This window comes from Garra rufa, chromosome 12 (assembly GCF_049309525.1).
Source record: "Garra rufa chromosome 12, GarRuf1.0, whole genome shotgun sequence".
Classification (NCBI taxonomy): Eukaryota; Metazoa; Chordata; class Actinopteri; order Cypriniformes; family Cyprinidae; genus Garra; species Garra rufa.
Window position 1 is genome coordinate 46,015,421 of NC_133372.1, and position 20,228 is coordinate 46,035,648.

General features: G+C 33.8%; 1 protein-coding gene across 1 annotated transcript; it reads left to right on the forward strand.

The window, feature by feature from the left end:
- The first annotated feature begins 564 nt into the window (after positions 1 to 564).
- Positions 565 to 17,428, forward strand: igsf8 (immunoglobulin superfamily, member 8). The gene is made up of 6 exons (XM_073852379.1): positions 565 to 871; positions 6,310 to 6,690; positions 8,395 to 8,847; positions 11,839 to 12,249; positions 14,198 to 14,623; positions 16,531 to 17,428. Exons 1-6 carry the CDS (start codon positions 841 to 843, stop codon positions 16,662 to 16,664), a joined length of 1,836 nt encoding a protein of 611 aa, XP_073708480.1. The 5' UTR covers positions 565 to 840; the 3' UTR covers positions 16,665 to 17,428.
- The last annotated feature ends 2,800 nt before the right edge of the window (positions 17,429 to 20,228 follow it).

Genomic DNA, 20,228 nt, shown 5'->3' on the forward strand with positions numbered 1-20,228 from the left:
TACAAACTTGATTTAATTATCAGTGTGAAAAACAAAAGTAACACGGTTATGTGAAAGAAAGTCACTCCCGAAATGAAATTGTTTTGCTTACCTTCGACTCTTGCAACAGGAGAAATAAATTGTAGCTCCTCTATCCAAGAGTAGTTCTAATTTTTACTGCAGTGTTTGTGTGCGCCGCTCTAATTTACCCATGTAAGTAGAACGATTCGTCGCATTAGTTCCGCTTTTGGCGCTCGTGTGTAAAATCATAATTAATTAATACTTTTTTTATTTGGTCAGCACGGGGGGGGCCACAGGGGTGGCCAAGGACATGTCTACAGGGGCACGGGCCTCCCTTGGCCTCCGTGTAGAACCGCCACTGACTGGCCTACATTTAAACATCGATTTAACCTCAAACATTAAAACTGATCCAAGCGTCTCATCGCATCGGCCTCTCATTGGCTGTGTTCATCCGCGCTGCGTCACTTCACTGGACGACGAACGGACCGATGAGCGTCAGTCCGCTTGCGCGTGACGTCTGCACTACTTTCAGTCGACCGCCTGATTTATGTGTGAATCGTTTGGACGATGATCGCGAGGGAAAAGGGAGGCGTAAAACAGCGATAACGACCGGAACACCGAATCGTTTGCGCAACTGCATTGCTGTTTTAAAACACGCGCGTATATGGGAGATAATCCGCGGGTGAAATCAGAAGCGCGTCCGTGTTTGTTTGTCTCGTCAGTCGTGATTAAATGAATGTTTGATTTCAGCACCAGCCCGAGGACAGCACGCGGTAACATGTGTTTTTACTATAGTAAAACGGTGTAAACGCGAGTGTGTTGTGGAGATCAGATCTCGAGATGTGGATCACGTTCATCGCTTTACTGTGGGGTGAGTCCAATCTGCTCATGTTTAATGTCCATCTGCTCAATATAATCCAACTCAGTCCTCCAATAACAGTGAGGTAATATTGTACTGCCATGTTGGTATGTTACGAAAAAGAAATATTCATGTCATATATTAATGTTTTATGTAAATATGAAGATGCAGTGCGTATTTAGAGGTATAAATCTAAGTAACATGGTAATACCACGTTGTCTGTGGTAGTATTCATTGGAGAAGCATGTAAATACCATGGTATAGGAACATGGTAATCATTCAAAGCCATCATTACCATGGAAATATATGTATATATTATATATATATATATATATATATATATATATATATATATATATATATATATATACTACATTGTACTACCATGTTTTATTTTATTAATTTTTTACATGTGCCATGTTTTTTCCATTTACACATTTAGCAGACGCTTTTATCCAAAGCAACCTGTTTTTCATTTAATCAGTTCATACATTCCTTGGGAATCGAACCCACAACATTGGTGTTGCAAGCACCATACTCCACTGCAATACATTTTAAGTACCTTGGTGTACCATCTTGGTCATTTAGTGCCATATATATCAGTGTACTTTGGTTTTACCATCTGATACTCTAGTTTAGTGTCATTACCAATGTTTCAGTTATTGTAGAGGTATGTTCTTTATTTGACCCTTTATTTCATGTCGGCATTGTCACAAAAGCTTGTGTTATGCTTTTATCCAAAGTGACTTATATTGTATTTAAAGTACACATTTAAATTTTACCAGTTCTTGAAGTTACTATACCTACTGTATGAAAATTATTTATTTGTCTTTTTATTTAAATAGCACAAATAAAACAATGAAAGTTAAAGTGCTTTACACTTGTACCAAAATAAAACCATGACCAACATGACACAGCAAAGATCATAACAAATAATCCCTATACCTGTTCAGATTGAATTATAGAAAATAAATATCTATATCAGTTATAAAAAAGCAAAATTGCTTTGTTTCCATTACAACAAATCAGTCTAGCCTATTAGAGATTTAATTTTCTAAAACTAGTGCCAGTGAAGAGATAAACGTTAAGAAAAATCAAGGTAAATATCACTATTTTTATTGTATGCTTTTTCCAAACAAGCTCTAATTTGGTGCAAGTATGCAGAAAATGTTAAAATATCTTTTTAACATTGTATTTAGAATATATCAAATACTAACTAGAAGATATTCAGTTTAGATGAAGAAACATCAGTTTTACCAGTTTTTTTTTTTTTTGCTTTCCCTTGGAATCAAACCCATGACCTTTGGTTTGCTAGTGTTTGAGCACCAGGAAAACATGATACTTTTATACAGTATAGCGATTCCTTCATTTCCACACAGTATAATAATACCATCACAATGTACGTATAAGCTGTGCAGGATTTCCACTGGCCTGCTGCTCTGGTTGCGCTTTAATTACGCGTCTGATCCGCTTAAAGCTTCTGTTCTCCGGTCATTATCAGAGGGTGAGTGTGGTCACTTCCCATGAGTCACCGAAACTAGACTGACCTACCAGAAGAGCCTGATGCCGGCCAGAGAACACTTGCAGAAATGACCGTCTTTTTCACCAAATACAGTCATTGTTAGTAACCGCCATAACAATAAACCAGAAATACTTCTTTTAAAGAAATGAAAATGAAATTAAAATGTGCTTTGGATTTGCAGTCATAGTCACACTCAATGTTGCCTGCAGAGAAGAGTACTATGGTTTTCTGTGAGGAACTACGTCGTTTACGCAGTGCTAAATGTTTGCTTTGGAAGCCTGTCAACACCTGTCTTGTTTTTCAGGCTTTGGTAAATGTTGTGGTTAAACAAGACAGGTGACATCATACTCATGTCAACACTCAACCACATTACAATAGACTAGTTTATCTGAACCTGTTTACATTTCTGCATATGCAATCACCAGTCAAACAAAGGGACAGCTCACTAACTGTGGGGAATTGTTTTTTGCATTGAAGTCAGAAGTTTACCTTTTGCTGCCTAGTGCATGTCAAACACAAAATTTACATCTGGAATTGCAGATGCCGATATTTATAAGGACAAAACGTAGATGAAATTCTGATCCTTGTAATATAAATCAATGAGATCTTTCTAACAGCACAGCAGATACTGACATAAAATGATGTAAATATCAGTGGTCACTTTATATCTCCAATAATATGTCCTAAGATTAGATTGAAATGACCCAAACAGATAATGCAATGTAATCCAATGATGATTGAGAGATGAACAAATAAACATTCCTCAAAAGCTGTGAGATGTTTTGGAGGATTGGGAAGTTAATTCTTCCACTGAAGAAGAGTAAAAAGCAACACTTTTGGAAACAAACGTTCCTCAAAAAATCCTAATGATCAGATTTGAGACTCTAAAAAATGATTTGTGGAGAATCAAGTAAAGCCAAACTGCTTCAGTCCAGTAGGTGCTCATCTGGATAAATTGCTACAGTTGTTCTTACTTTTTAAAAGTCACAGATTTAAGAGCAAAAAGACAACGGCTGAAGGTGGACTTTTGTACAATTGCACTAAACAAAAGAAAGTGTAGTAGATTGTGTGTGACACGTTTAACAGCAAACCTTGAATTTGTTGATCATTTAAAGGCCTTAGAAGTGCATGTATCCAAGGTAATGCAGTAGCTTTATATGGTTAAAAGTGTCTGGTTTATTTCTGGTTCTTTAGCAGAATGAGGATGTATGTAAATAACCCTCAGACAGGTCTGCGAAATGACTCACCCTATTAAAAACGATGAGCTCAGCTGTGACCTCACAGGTTGTAAAATGGGCGTAGACTGGCAGAATGGGATTACTGTTTATTATTCAGACCCTTTCATTCAGAGACGCATTACAACACACACAAACAAAGGGTGGGCATGAATAAACAGTACTTACACCCAGTCCCGCGTGATATTTGACGGTGCCCTCATTTAAATGAGAATATTGTGCTAATTTATTGATCTGATTTGGAAAACTGCTTCGCATGTATTGATCCCTACTGTTTAATTTTTTTCTTTTTATTTATATAGCATTAATAAAACCACCAAAGTTGAAGTGCTTTACATATGTACTAGAAACCACAACCAACATGACACACCTATACCAGTCCACATTGAATTATAGAAAATAAGTTTTCTAGCAAAGTTTTCATCACACTAACCATTCTAGCCTATGTAATTTTCTAAAACTACAAAAAACTTAAACTTTACAAAAGGTGTCAGTGAGGAGATTGAGCTTAAATATTAAGAAAAATCAAGGTAAATATCACTTTTTTTATTTTGTGCTATTTCCAATCAAGCTGTAATTTGGTGCAAGTGTGCAGAAAATTGTAAAATATTTTTGTAACATTGTATTTAGGATACATCAAATACTAATTGGAAGATATGCAGTTTATTTTCTAAAATTTGCAATAGATGAAGAAACGCCTGTGCATATACACTCTTAAAAATAATGGTGCTTCATGATGCCAAAGAAGAACATTTTTTGTTTAAATGTGACCCTGGACCACAAAACCAGTCTTAAGTCTCTGGGGTATATTTGTAGCAATAGCCAAAAATACATTGCATGGGTCAAAATTTTAGATTTTTCTTTTATGCCAAAAATCATTAAGAAATTAAGTAAAGTTCATGTTCCATGAAGATTTTTTGTAAAATTCCAACTGTAAACATATCAAAATGTAATTTTTGATTTGTTATATGCATTAAGAACCTAATTTGGACAACTTTAAAGGTGATTTTCTCAGTCTTTTTGATTTTTTTGCATCCTCAGATTTCTGATTTCAAATAGTTGTATCTCAGCCAAATATTGTCCTATCCTAACAAACCATACATCAATAGAAAGCTTATTTATTGAGCTTCCATATGTATAAATCTCAGTTTTGTCAAATTTAACCTTATGACTGGTTTTGTGGTCCAGGGTCACAAATGGTTCCATAAAGAACCTTTAACATCTGAAGAACCTTTCTGTTTCACAAAAGGTTCTTTGTGATGAAAGACGGTTCTTCAGATTATAAAAAGGTAAGAAAGAGATGGTTCTTTAAAGAACCTCTGACTGAATGGTTCTTTGTGGAACCAAAAATGGTTCTTCTACGGCATTGCTGTGAAGAACCTTTTAAAGCACCTAAAGCATGTGTACAGTATGCGCATTCATGATGAGTGTGTGAATCATTTTGTGTGTTCATGAGTTCATGTCCTCATATATTGAGAGTACAGATGCTAAAAACACCAGACGTTTCACCAGATATTTGCATTATTTGTTATTTGGAACAATTATCTGATTCTGGAGCAAATATTTGTTATTGCTTTAATCATAAACTCACTTTTGATCAATTTAACACTTCTCGAGTAAATTAGTTTTGATAAAAAAAAAAAAAAGACTGGTATACTGACAAAAATATACCACTTTTGTGCACTTATAATGCAATTATAATTATCATAATATTTCTAAACTCTAGTGATTTGGAGCTGTACAAGCCTTTTTTGTCAAATTAAAAAGTGATATACATATAGACCATTTCAAGCACGTTGGAACGCTACTGCGCATGTCTGGTTCTGAAGCATTTCCGGTAGCGCCATTTCTCCGATCTGTCAATACAAGCGTATACTTTTTAAGTATAGCAAAAACGCTACAGTAAAGGTAAAAATGTTACGAACATTTATTCGTACAATGGTTGACATCAGTCTGAAGCAAGACGGTGCAACTTACTTCATGTTTTGTCCTAATATATCCGGAGAGGTTATTCATGATTAATTCACTTGCATTGCTTGGTCAGTCAGTATTTCTATGCAAATATTCATATTTATGAGTACATTACTTTTCAAAATACGTATCGTTTCAATGCAACGCTAAATTTATGCTATTAAACTAGTGCTCCATGCTGTTATTACTTATTTCAAAATGTGTTTAGTTTGGTCAAGTCAAAACAGCCTTTAAAAATATGGATTGTAATTGAAATCTATTGACACAAATAGATAAAGTGCCAAGAAAGAAACACCTAACAGTGTCTTTTGGATGTTTTCTTCTCACTAGTCTGAAAAAACACTTTATGAAAAGCCGAAAAGCCCAAAATCTCAAAACAGTGTTTTTGCCTTCAGTGTCTCCCCTTAATGCAACTATTTTTTTTTTTCTGTTGTTGGTCTTAAAAACATCTTTTAAAAGTTTTAAATATACATTCATGCAACCTGCAGAAGCCCTGTATTTTTTTACAACATCCTTACGTTCATCACCTGTGCTTCAGTAGGTGTGGAGTAGATTAAATTGAATTAGAATTTTTTGCACATGTACAATATTCCCATTTAAATTAGATGATTGAAGTGGAAATATTGTGCAGTGCAGTGTGAGCTCATTTATCGACCTCACTTGGAAAACTGCTTTGCATGAATTGATCGCTGTAGTTAATGTTCTGTCTCTGTTTGTGTTAGAGTTCCAGTGCTGTTTGTGCCGTGAGGTCACTCTTCCCGCCGGGCCGCTGTACCGGGTCGCAGGGTTCTCGCTGTCCCTGCCCTGTGCCGTTTCGGGATACGAAGGCCCGCGGACGCAGGATTTCGAGTGGTACCTGTATCGGGAGGATGCTGGGGGTCGACAGATCGGTGTGGTGTCTACGCGGGATGAGGGCTTCCCGTATTTGCCATTCCAGAGTCGTGTGCAGGGCGGAGAGGTTCGGGTCGAGAGGGATTCGGGCGACAAAGCCAGGCTGATAATCCAGAGGCTCCGTGCAGAGGATCAGGGCCGGTACGAGTGTTACACGCCTAGCACTGACACCCGCTTCCAAGGGAACTATAGTTCATCAGTGGTGGTCAAAGGTAGGTGGTATATCAGAAAAATGACAGATTGGTCAATGATGTTGATGATGAAGATTATTTAAAAAATGACATCGTATTTCAAATGCATGTGCTACATTTCTATTAGGGGTTTCTGTGCATCTTAAAGTTTTAATTTACCCTTTTTTCATTAGAGGTGTCAGTGAAGTGTTAAAATAAGAAGAGAAATAATGGTAAATATCACTGTTTTTATTGTGTGTTATTTCCAATCAAGTTGTAATTTGGTACAAGTATGCACAAAATGTGAAAATATTTTTTAAAGATTGTATTGAGAATACATCAAATGCTAACTAGAAGATATGCAGCTTATTGTCTAAAAGGTCTTAAGTCTTAATTCACCCTTTTTTCATGAGAGTTGTCAGTGAAGTAATAAAATAAGAAGAAAAATAATGGTGAATATTACTTTTTTATTGTGTGCTTGATCCAATCAACCTGTAATTTGGTCCAAGTATGCAAAAAAATTAAAATTAATTTTTAAAGATTTTATTTAGGATACATCAAATGCTAACTGGAAGATATGCAGATTATTTTCTAAATGGTCTTAAAGGAGTTGTTCACTTTCAGAACAAAAATTTACAGATAATGTACTGACTCCCTTGTCATCCAAGATGTTCTTGTCTTTCTTTCTTCAGTCGTAAGGAAATTTCAGGATTTCTCTCCATTTAATGGACTTCTATGGTGCCCCCGAGTTTGAACTTTCAAAATGCAGCTTTAAAGGGCTCTAAATGATCACAGCAAAACGATTGGTTATTTTCTAAAAAAAAAATTGCAATTTATATAACTTTTTAACCTCAAATGCTTGTCTTGTTTAGCTCTTTGCGTACTCTGTTTAGAGATTAAAAAGTATATAAATTGAAGCTGCATTTAAACTGCATTTTGGAAGTTCAAACTCAGGGGCACCATAGAAGTCCATTATATAGAGAGAAATCCTGAAATGTTTTCCTCAAAAACATAATTTCTTTACGACTAAAGAAAGAAAGACATGAACATCTTGGATGACAAGAGGGTGAGTACATTATCTGTAAATTTTTGTTCTGAAAGTTCCGAAGCAGGAGCAGTAATACCACGCAGCACATGTGCAAATGCTAAACTAGCTGGGAACTCATTTCTGATAATACTCCGCCTGCTTCAGCCTTATTACGGCAGCAAACTTCCTTGACTATTACGCCGGAATGGAAGTGTAGTTCCTAATCTTATCAGCCTAGAAACTCGCAGCTATGCATTTCCACCGGTCTTAGTACACGATATAACTACACAAGAGTCAAGTTTTAAATAGGACAAATATGGAAACTCGGTCATTTTTGAACGCGATGCTATTGGTCTAATAGGATTCAATGATCTATGCTAAGCTATGCTAAAAGTGATATCGCCAGAACAGGAGAACGGTTGAATGGATTTCAAAACGGTAAAACTCAACTTATTAACTCGGGAGTTGGAGAATGAGTCTATTTCCAAAAAAAAAGTGGAGTGTTCCTTTAAGTTGAAACTGGTGAAAACTTTTTACAGTGTAGACATTTTTTTTAATTATGCATATTATGACATTTCCTTGTGGTTTAACTGTTTAAAATTTGACAACCTCTTGGGGCATGTCATTCAAATGGTCCCCAAAAAAATTTTTGGAAAATTTTTAAAATATTCTTACACATAAATATTAATCGAAATCATTTTGTCCATCTTTTTCCACAGTGATTCCAGACACTCTGCTAATAACCCACTCTCGCATTCTGAGCGGCCAGCCTGTTATCGAAGGCACGGAGCTCCAGCTGACATGCGCCGCGTCCGTCCAATCAGATCAGCACACTCACGTGTCCGTCACATTCGGCGTGCGGAGCAGCAGGGGTACGGAGTCTCTGGGTCACAACCTGAGAGAGATCATCGCTATCGACCGTGAGCTGCGTGTGACGCCCGGCCACAGCGGTGCCTACGGGAAGAGATACAGGGATGGAGAGATCGCTGTGGAAAAACGCAAAGGGGACGGAGGCCGGGATCTGTATGTGTTGAAGATCAGCGCTGTAGCACCGGAGGATTCTGGGTCGTATTTCTGCGAGGCTACGCAGTGGATCAGAGATCCGGATGGCAAATGGGAACGCATCGCACAGAGGACCATGGAGCTCGGGAATCTCACCGTTCAACCGCTTGGTTAGAAACAACCTCTCCTGTTTCATCTGATGCATGTTTTGTGTGCTTGTACTAATAGACAGTGCAGCATCAGCATCAGGGCACAACGCTAAGGATTTTTCAAATTTGTACAAAATTTTCAGTGGCCCCACAAAAAAAAGTGATGAAATAAAATAGTTGTTGTTTTCATTGTTTCTGATAAATGTAACCTTTACAAATAAGGTTATGACACCAAAAACTGCAACTTTAATAACTTAACTTAACTTTAAATATTACATATAGTTGGGAAAGTGAACACACTAACATAGTGTTCACTGTATAAATCTGGATTTAACCCTTATTAAAATTGTTCAGTAAAAAGCAATTACAAATGCAAAAAAAAAAGTTATGTTTTTAATATTCATTTAGGAAATTATTATGAAAAGACACTTTAAATGTGAAATTAAAACTGGCAGTAGGCAGCAGTAAGTCACTGTTAATGAGTGAGTCATTGAGATTCAACTGATTCAGTCAAACGACTAATTCATTCAGAAGCGAAGCATTTGATTCATTAAACAAATTAATTCAAACAGCTGATTTATTCGGTAGGAAACGCTGTTGCTCAGAAATGCAAAAAAAAAAAATGCATGTCTTTGTTTGTTTAGAGCTATTTTCATTGGCAAAATAGAAAAATCGTCTAAAATGTAAGTCTCTTAATATTATTAACTTCCTGTTAATTGAACTGTTGTATAAAATCAATAAAATTCTTCTTCATTGCATAAATTAAATAGCCAAAATGTGCTTTTTACAGTTTTGTCTTGCCTTTCAAAAAATAAAATCAATTATAAAACTATAATTTAAAAATATTTACTAAACACTGAACATTTTTAAATTCTAGTTTTAGTAGACATTATAGCCTACCAACAAAGTACAATTTAACTTAAAATTAATAAGTTAATATATTCTTTGGCCATTTTTAAGACCCCCTTCTTGAATCAGGCGTGTGTTTTTAATGTACAAGTGAATGCAGCCTTGCTGAGCAAAGGAGAATGTTAGAATAAATGTATTAATAGAGCTGTGTCGGTCATATGGAAGTATTTTGGATACAAAAAGGATGCTGCTGACCAAAAACAGGTGCTTTGTCGGGAGTGCGTGGCAGTTGTTGCCACAACTCGCGGAAACACTACGAATTTAAGGGACCGTTCACATGTCGCGCCTAAAACGCGTGGAAAATGCTAGGCGCGCCGCTTTCTCCTTCTTTCCAAAGCGCTCTGTCACTTGAGCTCCAGTGGCGTCTGCCGTTGCTAAGCAACCATGAGCCGCGCTCTCGTAAAGACGCGGAAGTTTCAGCAAAAATAAATGGATTTCCAAAACTAAAAATTGCTTGCAGTAGCTCTGCTGCTAAAAAATGTTATCCCTGTAACAGCTATGATCAGCTGTTCCTCCATCTTGGCTAAGCTTTTAATGTTTTTCGTGAAAGGAAGAAGCTGATTTCCCTTTCATCAGGGTAAAAGCAACATTCATTATTAATTTCATATTAGAGCCTTGATTTGCCTGAATTGACAGTGAATAAGGCGAGTCAAACTGTTTATGAAACTACCCAAAATAAGCTTTAAAAATGCTTAAATTGCCCCAATTATTCTTGAATTATTATTAGATTTTTAAGCAGTTCAAAACAACCTGATGAACATAAATGAATTTGCACACATCGCAAAATATATCGCAAGAAAAAAATATATTGCAATGTAATTTTTTCCCAATATCGTGCAGCCCTAATTTTTGCTTCTTTCTCAGGCAGTTTTAAATGCTTCCACACTGACCACATGTTTGCTGCATTAGTGCACGCCTCTATTTGATCACGTCATGCCAATGTTCTGTATAATTTATTCTGCCGAACATTCTGTGCATCCCTAATACTCGATAATGTCAGATCGGGCCATCGAGCAGTCCTTATTGTCGAGCCCTGAGCACAGTGTTGTTTTTGACAACCATCTTAGATTTAGTCTTAGTCTTTTGAACTAAAATGCTTATTAGTTTTAGTCAAATTTTAGTCACTTCTATATGTGATAGTTTTAGCCCAATTTTAGTCGACGAAAAGTCAAAAAGGTTTTAGTCTAGTTTTAGTCAAAAAAAGGGGAAAAAGTAGTCTTTTAACAAATTAATGTAGGTCAGTAAGTATCGACTATTTTCACCAATAATTACAATAATGAAGGAATGGTTTTAGACATGAAAGACATATATGTGGCCCTGGCCCACAAGACTTAAGTCTTAAGTCGCTGGGGTATATTTGTAGCAATAGCCAAAAATACATTGTATGGGTCAAAATTATTGATTTTTCTTTTTTTTTGGTCAAAAATCATTAAGAAATTAAGTAAAGTTCATGTTCCATGAAGATTTTCATATGATGTATATATCTCAGTTTTGTCAAATTTAACCTTATGACTGGTTTTGTGGTCCAGGGTCACATATTTGAAATACACCCATAGTTCCTCTCGCCGTTTGCGACCACCCTGTGTGCAAACTGCCGCCATCATGGTTAATCGTCTGTCTGTCTGAGACAACAATGTGACGTGTTGAGCGTAACCAATCAAGGATAGAATGCTAAAACGGCTTGCCATACTAGTATAGCAAAGAGCATTTAATGCTAAAACGGCTTGCCATAGCGGCAGATACTTTTTCGGTTTTAACTGGCATGCACAATAAGCAGAAATGTCATGCATTTTAAACGTCTGACGGACCACCCACTAACATTTTCGTCTATTCTCGTCTCGTCAACGAAAACTCACACACGTCTCGTCATGTTTTAGTCATCAACGAGCCATTTTTATCTCGTCATCGTCTCGTTATCGTCCTGAAAAAAAGTGGCGTCGACGAAATGATTTCGTCATCGTTGACGAAAACAACACTGCCTGAGCATCAATGTTTTTGGACCTGCTGACTTTAGAAATGGCAGTAAGAAGTGTTGGTTTTTTTGTTTTTCTTCAAAGCTCTGAATTTAATAACCAGCCTGTGTATTTCCTTTCTCCACACTAGCGGACACACTGACCGTCCGCTCTGTACCAGACGGTGACGTCTCTCTGCAGCCTGGCGCTCCCCTCAGCCTCACCTGTCAGGTGTCCGGAGTGGGCGCCTGGAATCGCTCGGCGCTGCTGGTGCAGTGGATGCGGCGTGGGCCGGCGGGCGGTGTGGAGGTGGAGGTGGCCCGTGTGTCTCCTGACGGTGTGGTGGCCTGGGGTGATGATGTTAGCAGGGCGGGAGGAGGCAGCATGGAGAAGGAGGCCGACGGGAGGTTCTCTCTGCGCCTGTTCTCCGTTCACCCAGCCGACGCTGGACTCTACCGCTGCGCCGTGAGCGTCTATGCCGGGAGGAAAACGCCAGGACCGACGAGTCCCACCACAATAACGCAGAGATCAGACTGGGTCACTGTTAGCCTGAAAACTGAAGGTATGTGAGAAAATGTGACCCTGGTCCAAGCTTTCCATTGATGTGTGGTTTGTTAGGATAGGACAGTATTTGGCAGAGATACAACTATTTGAAAATCTGAGGGTGCGAAAAAAATCTAAATATTGAGAAAATTGCCTGTAAAGTGGAAAAAATGAAGTTCTTAGCAATGCATATTATTAATCAAAAAGTTTTGATATATGTGACCCTGGACCACAAAACCAGTCATAAGGTTAAATTTTACAAAACTGAGATATATACATCATATGAGCTCAATAAATAAGCTTTCTATTGATGTATGGTTTGTTAGGATTGGACAATATTTGGCCGAGATACATCTATTGGAAAATCTGGAATCTGAGGGTGCAAAAAAATCAAAATACTGAGAAAATCACCTTTAAAGTTGTCCAAATTAGGTTCTTAACAATGCATATTACTAATCAAAAATTACATTTTGATATGTTTACAGTAGGAATTTTACAAAAAATATCTTCATGGAATATGATCTTTACTTAATTTCCTAATGATTTTTGACATAAAAGAAAAATCAATAATTTTGACCCATGCAATGTATTTTTGGCTATTGCTACAAATATACCCCAGCGACTTAAGACTGGTTTTGTGGTCCAGGGTCACATATTTGCAGTAGGAATTTTACAAAATATATTCATTGGTGCATGATCTTACATCATATACAGTATATTTTGAAGTACAATTAAAAAGTTTGGGGTCAGTAAGGTCTGTAATTTATTTATTTATTTTAAAGAAATGTATACTTTTATCAAGGATGCATTCAATTGATAAAAAAACGACAAAAACATTTATAATGTTGCAAAAGATTTCTGTTTCAGATAAATGCTGTTTTTTTGAACTTTCTATTTATCTGTGAGTCCTAAAAAATAAAATGTATCAGAGTTTCCACAAAAATATTGAGCAGCTGTTTTCACATTGATAGTAATTCAGAAATGGTTCTTAAATTGTAATAATATTTTACAATTTTAACTGTATCAAATATGCTGTTGTGAGCAGAAAAAGATTTTTTTTTTTTTTTTCAGAAACATTAAAAATCTTACCAACCCCAAGCTTTTAAATAGTAGTGTATAGCATACTATGGAAAAGCTAAAAAAAAATTGTAATATAATTTTTCACCTAGTTTTAATTTTAAAACATAAAAAATCCCTAATTTAAAGGCACAATATGTACGTTATGTATTTTTTTATTAAAATATCTCAAAACCACTAGAACAGTGTTATATGTGACCCAAGACCACAAAACCAGTCATAAGGTTAAATTTTACAAAACTAAGATATATACATCATTTGAAAGCTCAATAAATAAGCTTTCTATTGATGTATGGTTTGTTAGGATAGGACAATATTTGGCCGAGATACATCTATTTGAAAATCTGGAATCTAAGGGTGCAAAAAATCAAAATACTGAGAAAATCACCTTTAAAGTTGTCCAAATTAAGTTCTTAACAATGCATATTACTAATCAAAAATTACATTTTGATAGGTTTACAACAGGAATTTTACAAAAAATCTTAATGTAACATGATATTTACCTAATTTCCTAATGATTTTTGGCATAAAAGAAAAATCAATAATTTTGACCCATACAATGTATTTTTGGCTATTGCTACAAATATACCCCAGCGACTTAAGACTGGTTTTGTGGTCCAGGGTCACATATATTTTGCTGACTTGTGTATTTACATTATCCTAAATGTTTTGAAGAATGTTTTAAGTTTAAGACGTCATACACTTTTCCAGTTTTATTTTGCAGAAAACATCCAACTGCGCCTTTGTTTCTTTGTTTGTTTTGAATATGCACCTTCTAGCAGCAAAAACTTACATATTGTGCAATAAAAAAAATATATATTTTTTTTTTTGACCCAGATGCCATGCTGAGAATGTATTAACATAGTGTTTGTGTTTATGTGTCCATTCAGAGGTCCGTGTATCTGCTAGCATCGATTTACCGCGTCGACCGCTCCTGAAGCGCGGCAGCACCGTAACCCTCTTCTGCAACATCTCTGTGGAAATCACCGGCGCTTCGCAAGTGGAGGTGCAGTGGCTTCACAAGCCGGAAGAAGCAACAAAGAAAGACGCCACGCTTTCTGAGGAGAGCACAGGCCGCCTCCTCGCGACTATGACCCACGACGGTCTGACGCGCATCTACAGCAACGGCAGCGATTTGAGCGTGGACCGCATGTCTGCAGGCTCCTACAGGTTGAGGATCTTCTCGGCCGTCGAGGAGGATAAGGGACACTATCAGTGTCGAGCAGAGGTTTGGTCGCAGGATCCACGCGGCGGATGGTACAACACCGGTGCTAAAGCCGAGTCAGAGTCTGTACAACTGTACCTGTACGCACGAGGTGAGTTATGATCAGATTAAGTCTGTTTCTATAATAGGAATAATGTGTCTGGCAGTATTTAGTTTCCTAAAAAATATTTTGATGGCAATGACCCTCAAATATGATTTTTACCTTCCTAAAATATCAAGGCATCTATATATATTATATATATGTGACCCTGGACCACAAAACCAGTCTTAAGTCGCTGGGGTATATTTGTAGCAATAGCCAAAAATACATTGCATGGGTCAAAATTTTTGATTTTTCTTTTATGCCAAAAATCATTAGGAAATTAAGTAAAGATCATGTTCCGTGAAGATTTTTTGTAAAATTCCTACTGTAAACATATCAAAATGTAATTTTTGATTTGTAATATGCATTGTTAAGTACTTAATTTGGACAACTTTAAAGGTGATTTTCTCAGTATTTTTGATTTTTTTGCATCCTCAGATTTCTGATTTCAAATAGTTGTATCTCAGCCAAATATTGCCCTATCCTAACAAACCATACATCAATAGAAAGCTTATTTATTGAGCTTTAATATGATGTATACATCTCAGTTTTGTCAAATTTAACCTTGTGACTGGTTTTGTGGTCCAGGGTCACATATATTATTTTATATTTAAAAAATACTGTTAGGAAATAATTTTGTATATTGTTAAGGTAACAAAATAAGTTTTGTTGTTTTTAAATTTAAATGGACTGCGATTGTACTGAAGAAAATTAAATGTAAAAACATTATCTGGATAATACTTACTTTTATTAACTTTAATATTTACTTTAATAAAGTTGACAGCATATTTGATATATATATTTGTTAAAATAAAAATGTATTAACTATTTTAAGATATTAAGATTGTATTCTGAAGTGTATAACCTTCTTATTAATATGTGTGCATGCATATTGTTATACATTTTAGAATTAAATATATTTGAAAATAATTTTTATACTATTTGAATATTTTATTTTAATAAAGTATTTTTTGTTATGTGTGCACAATTAATTTGAAAGCACTAAAAATGCATTTTATATATTTTTATTTATAATTTTATTTATAATTTGTATTTACCACCATATATATATATATATATATATATATATAATTTTCTTAACGATTTATTTTGTTAAAATAAGATGTATTTTATTCTAAAGTGCATAAACATTTTATTCATATATATGTGCATGCATATTTTTATGCGTTTTAGAATTAAATATATTTGAAAATAATTTTTATACTATTTGAATATTTTATTTTAATAAAGTATTTTTTGTTATGTGTGCACAATTAATTTGAAAGCACTAAAAATGCATTTTATATATTTTTTATTTATAATTTTTATTTACCACCATATATATATAAAATTTTCTTAACGATTTATTTTGTTAAAATAAGATGTATTTTATTCTAAAGTGTATAAACATTTTATTCATATATGTGTGCATGCATATTGTTATGCGTTTTAGAATAAAGTGTATTTTAAGATAATAATAATAAAATAATCTTTATTTTAATATTTACTTTTTTATTTAAAAAAATATATTTATTTAAATAAATTTGAAAGCACTAAAAGTGCATTTTATATATTCTTTGTTTTTCCCTATTTTTTTTAACAAATATGAACATTTTATTTATAATTTGTTGTTGTTTTTTTACCACCATGTTATATATATTTTTTTATTTAAATATAAATAATATTTACTTTTATTTAAAAATAAATTGTATATATTCCTTTTTTTTCCTACTTTTTTTTGTGGACACTACAACCTCTTTGTACCTTAGTGTCAAAATTATTAATAATTTTAATTAATAAATATTATTTATTGTTTTTATTGTTCACCACAGGAAGTATAGTTACCCATAGTGAGATCTGGTGTTGAACTGACGACTAATTATTGATATGTTTTAATTAATTTATTTTCTCCTCAGTTGCCGATCTGCTGCTCTTACCGCTGGTGATCGGCGTGTCGTCGGCTCTGTTTGTGGGCATATTGATCATCTCCACTGTGACCTGCTGCTTCATGAACAGACTGGCTAGACAGCGCTCCCGCATAAGGAAGTAGGAAGCATGAGAGAGAGACATTCATGGAAAAACATTCAATGGAGCAAAGAAAAACGGGTTTTAAACAGGTTTAAGGTATTTTGTCAGACTTGACATAATGTGCACTCACAACTAGGAAGGAGCGATACTGAAAATGTACTGAATCGCCACGTTATATTAATCCATACGTGGATGCCAACAGTTGCATATACACAAACGCACATAGATTCACTTCAAGCTGTGACATTGTGATTTGCACTGTTTCTGTCCACAAAGTTAAATAGTAATTTCTCTGTGCAGTTGCCCAGATGTCACATTGTGGATATAAACCACTTCCTCTGTTTAAACTAGAAAGAACTAGCAGAACCACTAATAATCAATCCACAGATGTCCAGCACTGAAATCACTCACTGTTTTACAGAGGACACAATCTGCTTGTAATGCAGTGTAAGAACAACAGAATACTTGTTAGTATAAAACACGTTTACAGCACTTTACGACATGCCATCGTTTTTTATTTTTCATATTTTTGTAATAGAATGAAATGCATTGAGTATCCTGAGCAAATCCTTCTCTAGCCACGTTTGTTTCACAGTGACGTGTTCGTGTAGTTAGTCCTTTCTCATGTTCTGCATTGTAAATGGTGAATTTCTCAATGAAATGCCTGGGTCATATTTTACCCCAACATCAGAAGGGAAAAAATGTTTTGTATCAGTTTTATTTTTTATATTGCATAAAATCTTCTTGAAAATTAAGCAAATTTACAACCTAAATGGCAAAATTCAATACTCGATACATAAATTCAGTACAGCAAATGCTACAATTTTAGTAATTGTTTTACTAGTTGTACTTATTAAATTATTACGTAATATATTATAAATCAAATTTTATAAAATAGTATTAAAAAATAGATTTATTTATTTATATATATATATATATATATATATATATATATATATATATATATATATATATATACACAGCTAACACAATAAAAAACAAGATTTTAATATAAAAAGAAAATTATTATAAATGGTGTTATCCGTTTTTGCAAAAAAAAAAAAAAAAAAATATATATATATATATATATATATATATAATATTATTACTACTATTATTATTATTATTATTATTATTATTATTATTATTATATAATTTATTTTTTTCCCATTCTGTTTTGTCAATTTTTTTTTTTTTGCGTAATTCTATTTGGCATAATGTTTTAATGAAAATTAAGCAAATTAACAACCCAAACGCCACATTTTTATTTCTGTAATGCATCATATAATATTATTATATATTATACAAGCAGTACAAAAAAAAAAGAAAATTAAAAAAATTAATAATAATATTTATATATATATATATATATTTATTCTGTTTTTTTTTTTAATTGGCATAATTCTATTTGGCATAATATTTTTGTGAAAATTAAGCAAATTTACAACCCAAATGCCACATTTCTCTTTTTTTCGTTTCTGTAATGCATCATATAATAATATTATACGAGCAGCACAACAAATACTACAGTTGTTGTAAATATCGTACTAATTATACTTTACAAAATATTTAATATTATTTTTTATTAAGAAAAAAAAATATTATATTTTTTGTAATTAAAAAATTCACATTTTTTGCATTACAGTAATGAAAATTGTGGATGGAAAACTGCTTGAAGGTGAAAAATATAGAGAATGTTCACAAAAAATAATATTTTTATTTATAATTTCTTTAGAGGAGAAATATGCTCCAGGCATTTCATGACATAATTTTTCTTCACCTGAATACAATAAATATAACCTATATATATATAGGTCTGAATAAGCTGTGAGGAGTTCAGGCAGTTTAGCATGTTTCCTAAATGGTACTTGGAGATTCAGACAACCACTTTATTTTATAGGGAATTTATTGAAACAAAGCCACTTTACCTTAAAAAGACACAACTGAGAGGAGAGAAGTTGACTTGTGATGCATGGCTGTCCTCTTATAAAGATAAATGAAGTTTCTCACATAAACACAACTGCAGCTTTGAGCCGAGAGTCTACTTGAAATGCTGTTCAGGATGTTTATTAGTAACACTTGCCAGGATTTCCCACTGCACTTACAGGACCAGAGTGGGACAAGGACCAAATCTTATACGTTTGAAAATCATCCTAATGTTAAAACCTTAGATTTTTGTGCATCTGGTGATTCAAAACAGGTGCCTTTTGTGTCCCTTATTAACATCAGTTTGTGTTTCCAGGTAAAATATTGTGCTATTCTCTTCCAAGGACCAGTTAATGTCTCCTCTATAATCAGTATCTTAAATTTTGTTCTAAAATGCTCAAATCTGTGACTGTTTTTTATACCGTGAATTATTTTTAAAAAATTTATATTTTTAGAAATATCACACACTTACCCTGTTGTGCCTTTTCTGAAGGCATTATTACAATACATTCCACCTTTTAATAATATTTGTTAATTTATCTGGAAATGGTGCAATGCAATTAACACACTCTTTTAGTTTGCTACATTTTTGAAATACAATGTCCAATCTGATAAAGTTTTTTTTTTTTTTTTTCATATTTTACCCCAAAATCAGGATAAAAATATTTTGGATCAGTTTTTTTTTTTTTTTTTCAGCAGAAAATTTTCTTGAAAATTATCAGATGGCAAAATTCAATAATCAATAATCAATAATGAATATATAAGTCAGTACTAAATTCAGTACAGCAAATGTTGATTCACAAAAACAAATAACTATAATATATAATATTATTATAATTTTTTTGGGGGGGGCATAATTCTATTTGGCGTAATATTTTAATGAATAATAAGCAATTTTACAACCCAAACACCACATTTCTTTCATTTCTTTAATGCATAAAGTAATTTGATTAAATAATAATAAATCTGATTGACACAATAAAAAACATGACTTATTTTATTTATATATATATATATAATTTTATTTCTATTTGTCATATTGTAAGTTTACTTTTTTAATTTCTCTAATGCGCCATATAATAATATAATTAAATAATAACTCAAAAATACAGCTAACTAACACAATAAAAAACTTGATTTATGAAAATTTTAGTTATCTGTTTTTGGCGAATGAACATATATACAGTATATATGTGTGTGTGTGTGTGTGTGTGTGTGTGTGTGTGTATATATATATATATATATATAATTTTTTTTTTTTTTTTTTTTTCATAATTCTATTTGGCATAATATTTTAATACAACATAAGCAAATTTACAACCCAAACACCACATTTCTCTTTTTTTTTTTTTTTCCATTTCTCTAATGCATCCTATAATATAATATTTTTTTGAAGCAGATTATCTTTAGTTTCTTCTATGCATTCACCAAAATCTGGGTTAGTAACCTTTAGAGAGACAGATAAGAGATTTTGCTTGTCTCAATCCCTTGAATCATTGAGATTGTGAAAATTCCCAGCAGTCGCTCTCTCTGGGATTGAACTAATGTGAAAGCCACATTAACATGGAAAAAGGGGATTGTGTGTTTCTGTATTTATTTACAGCATTCAGACGCTGAGATCTGATTTATCCTCTTACGCCACGTGACTGAACGCTGAGAG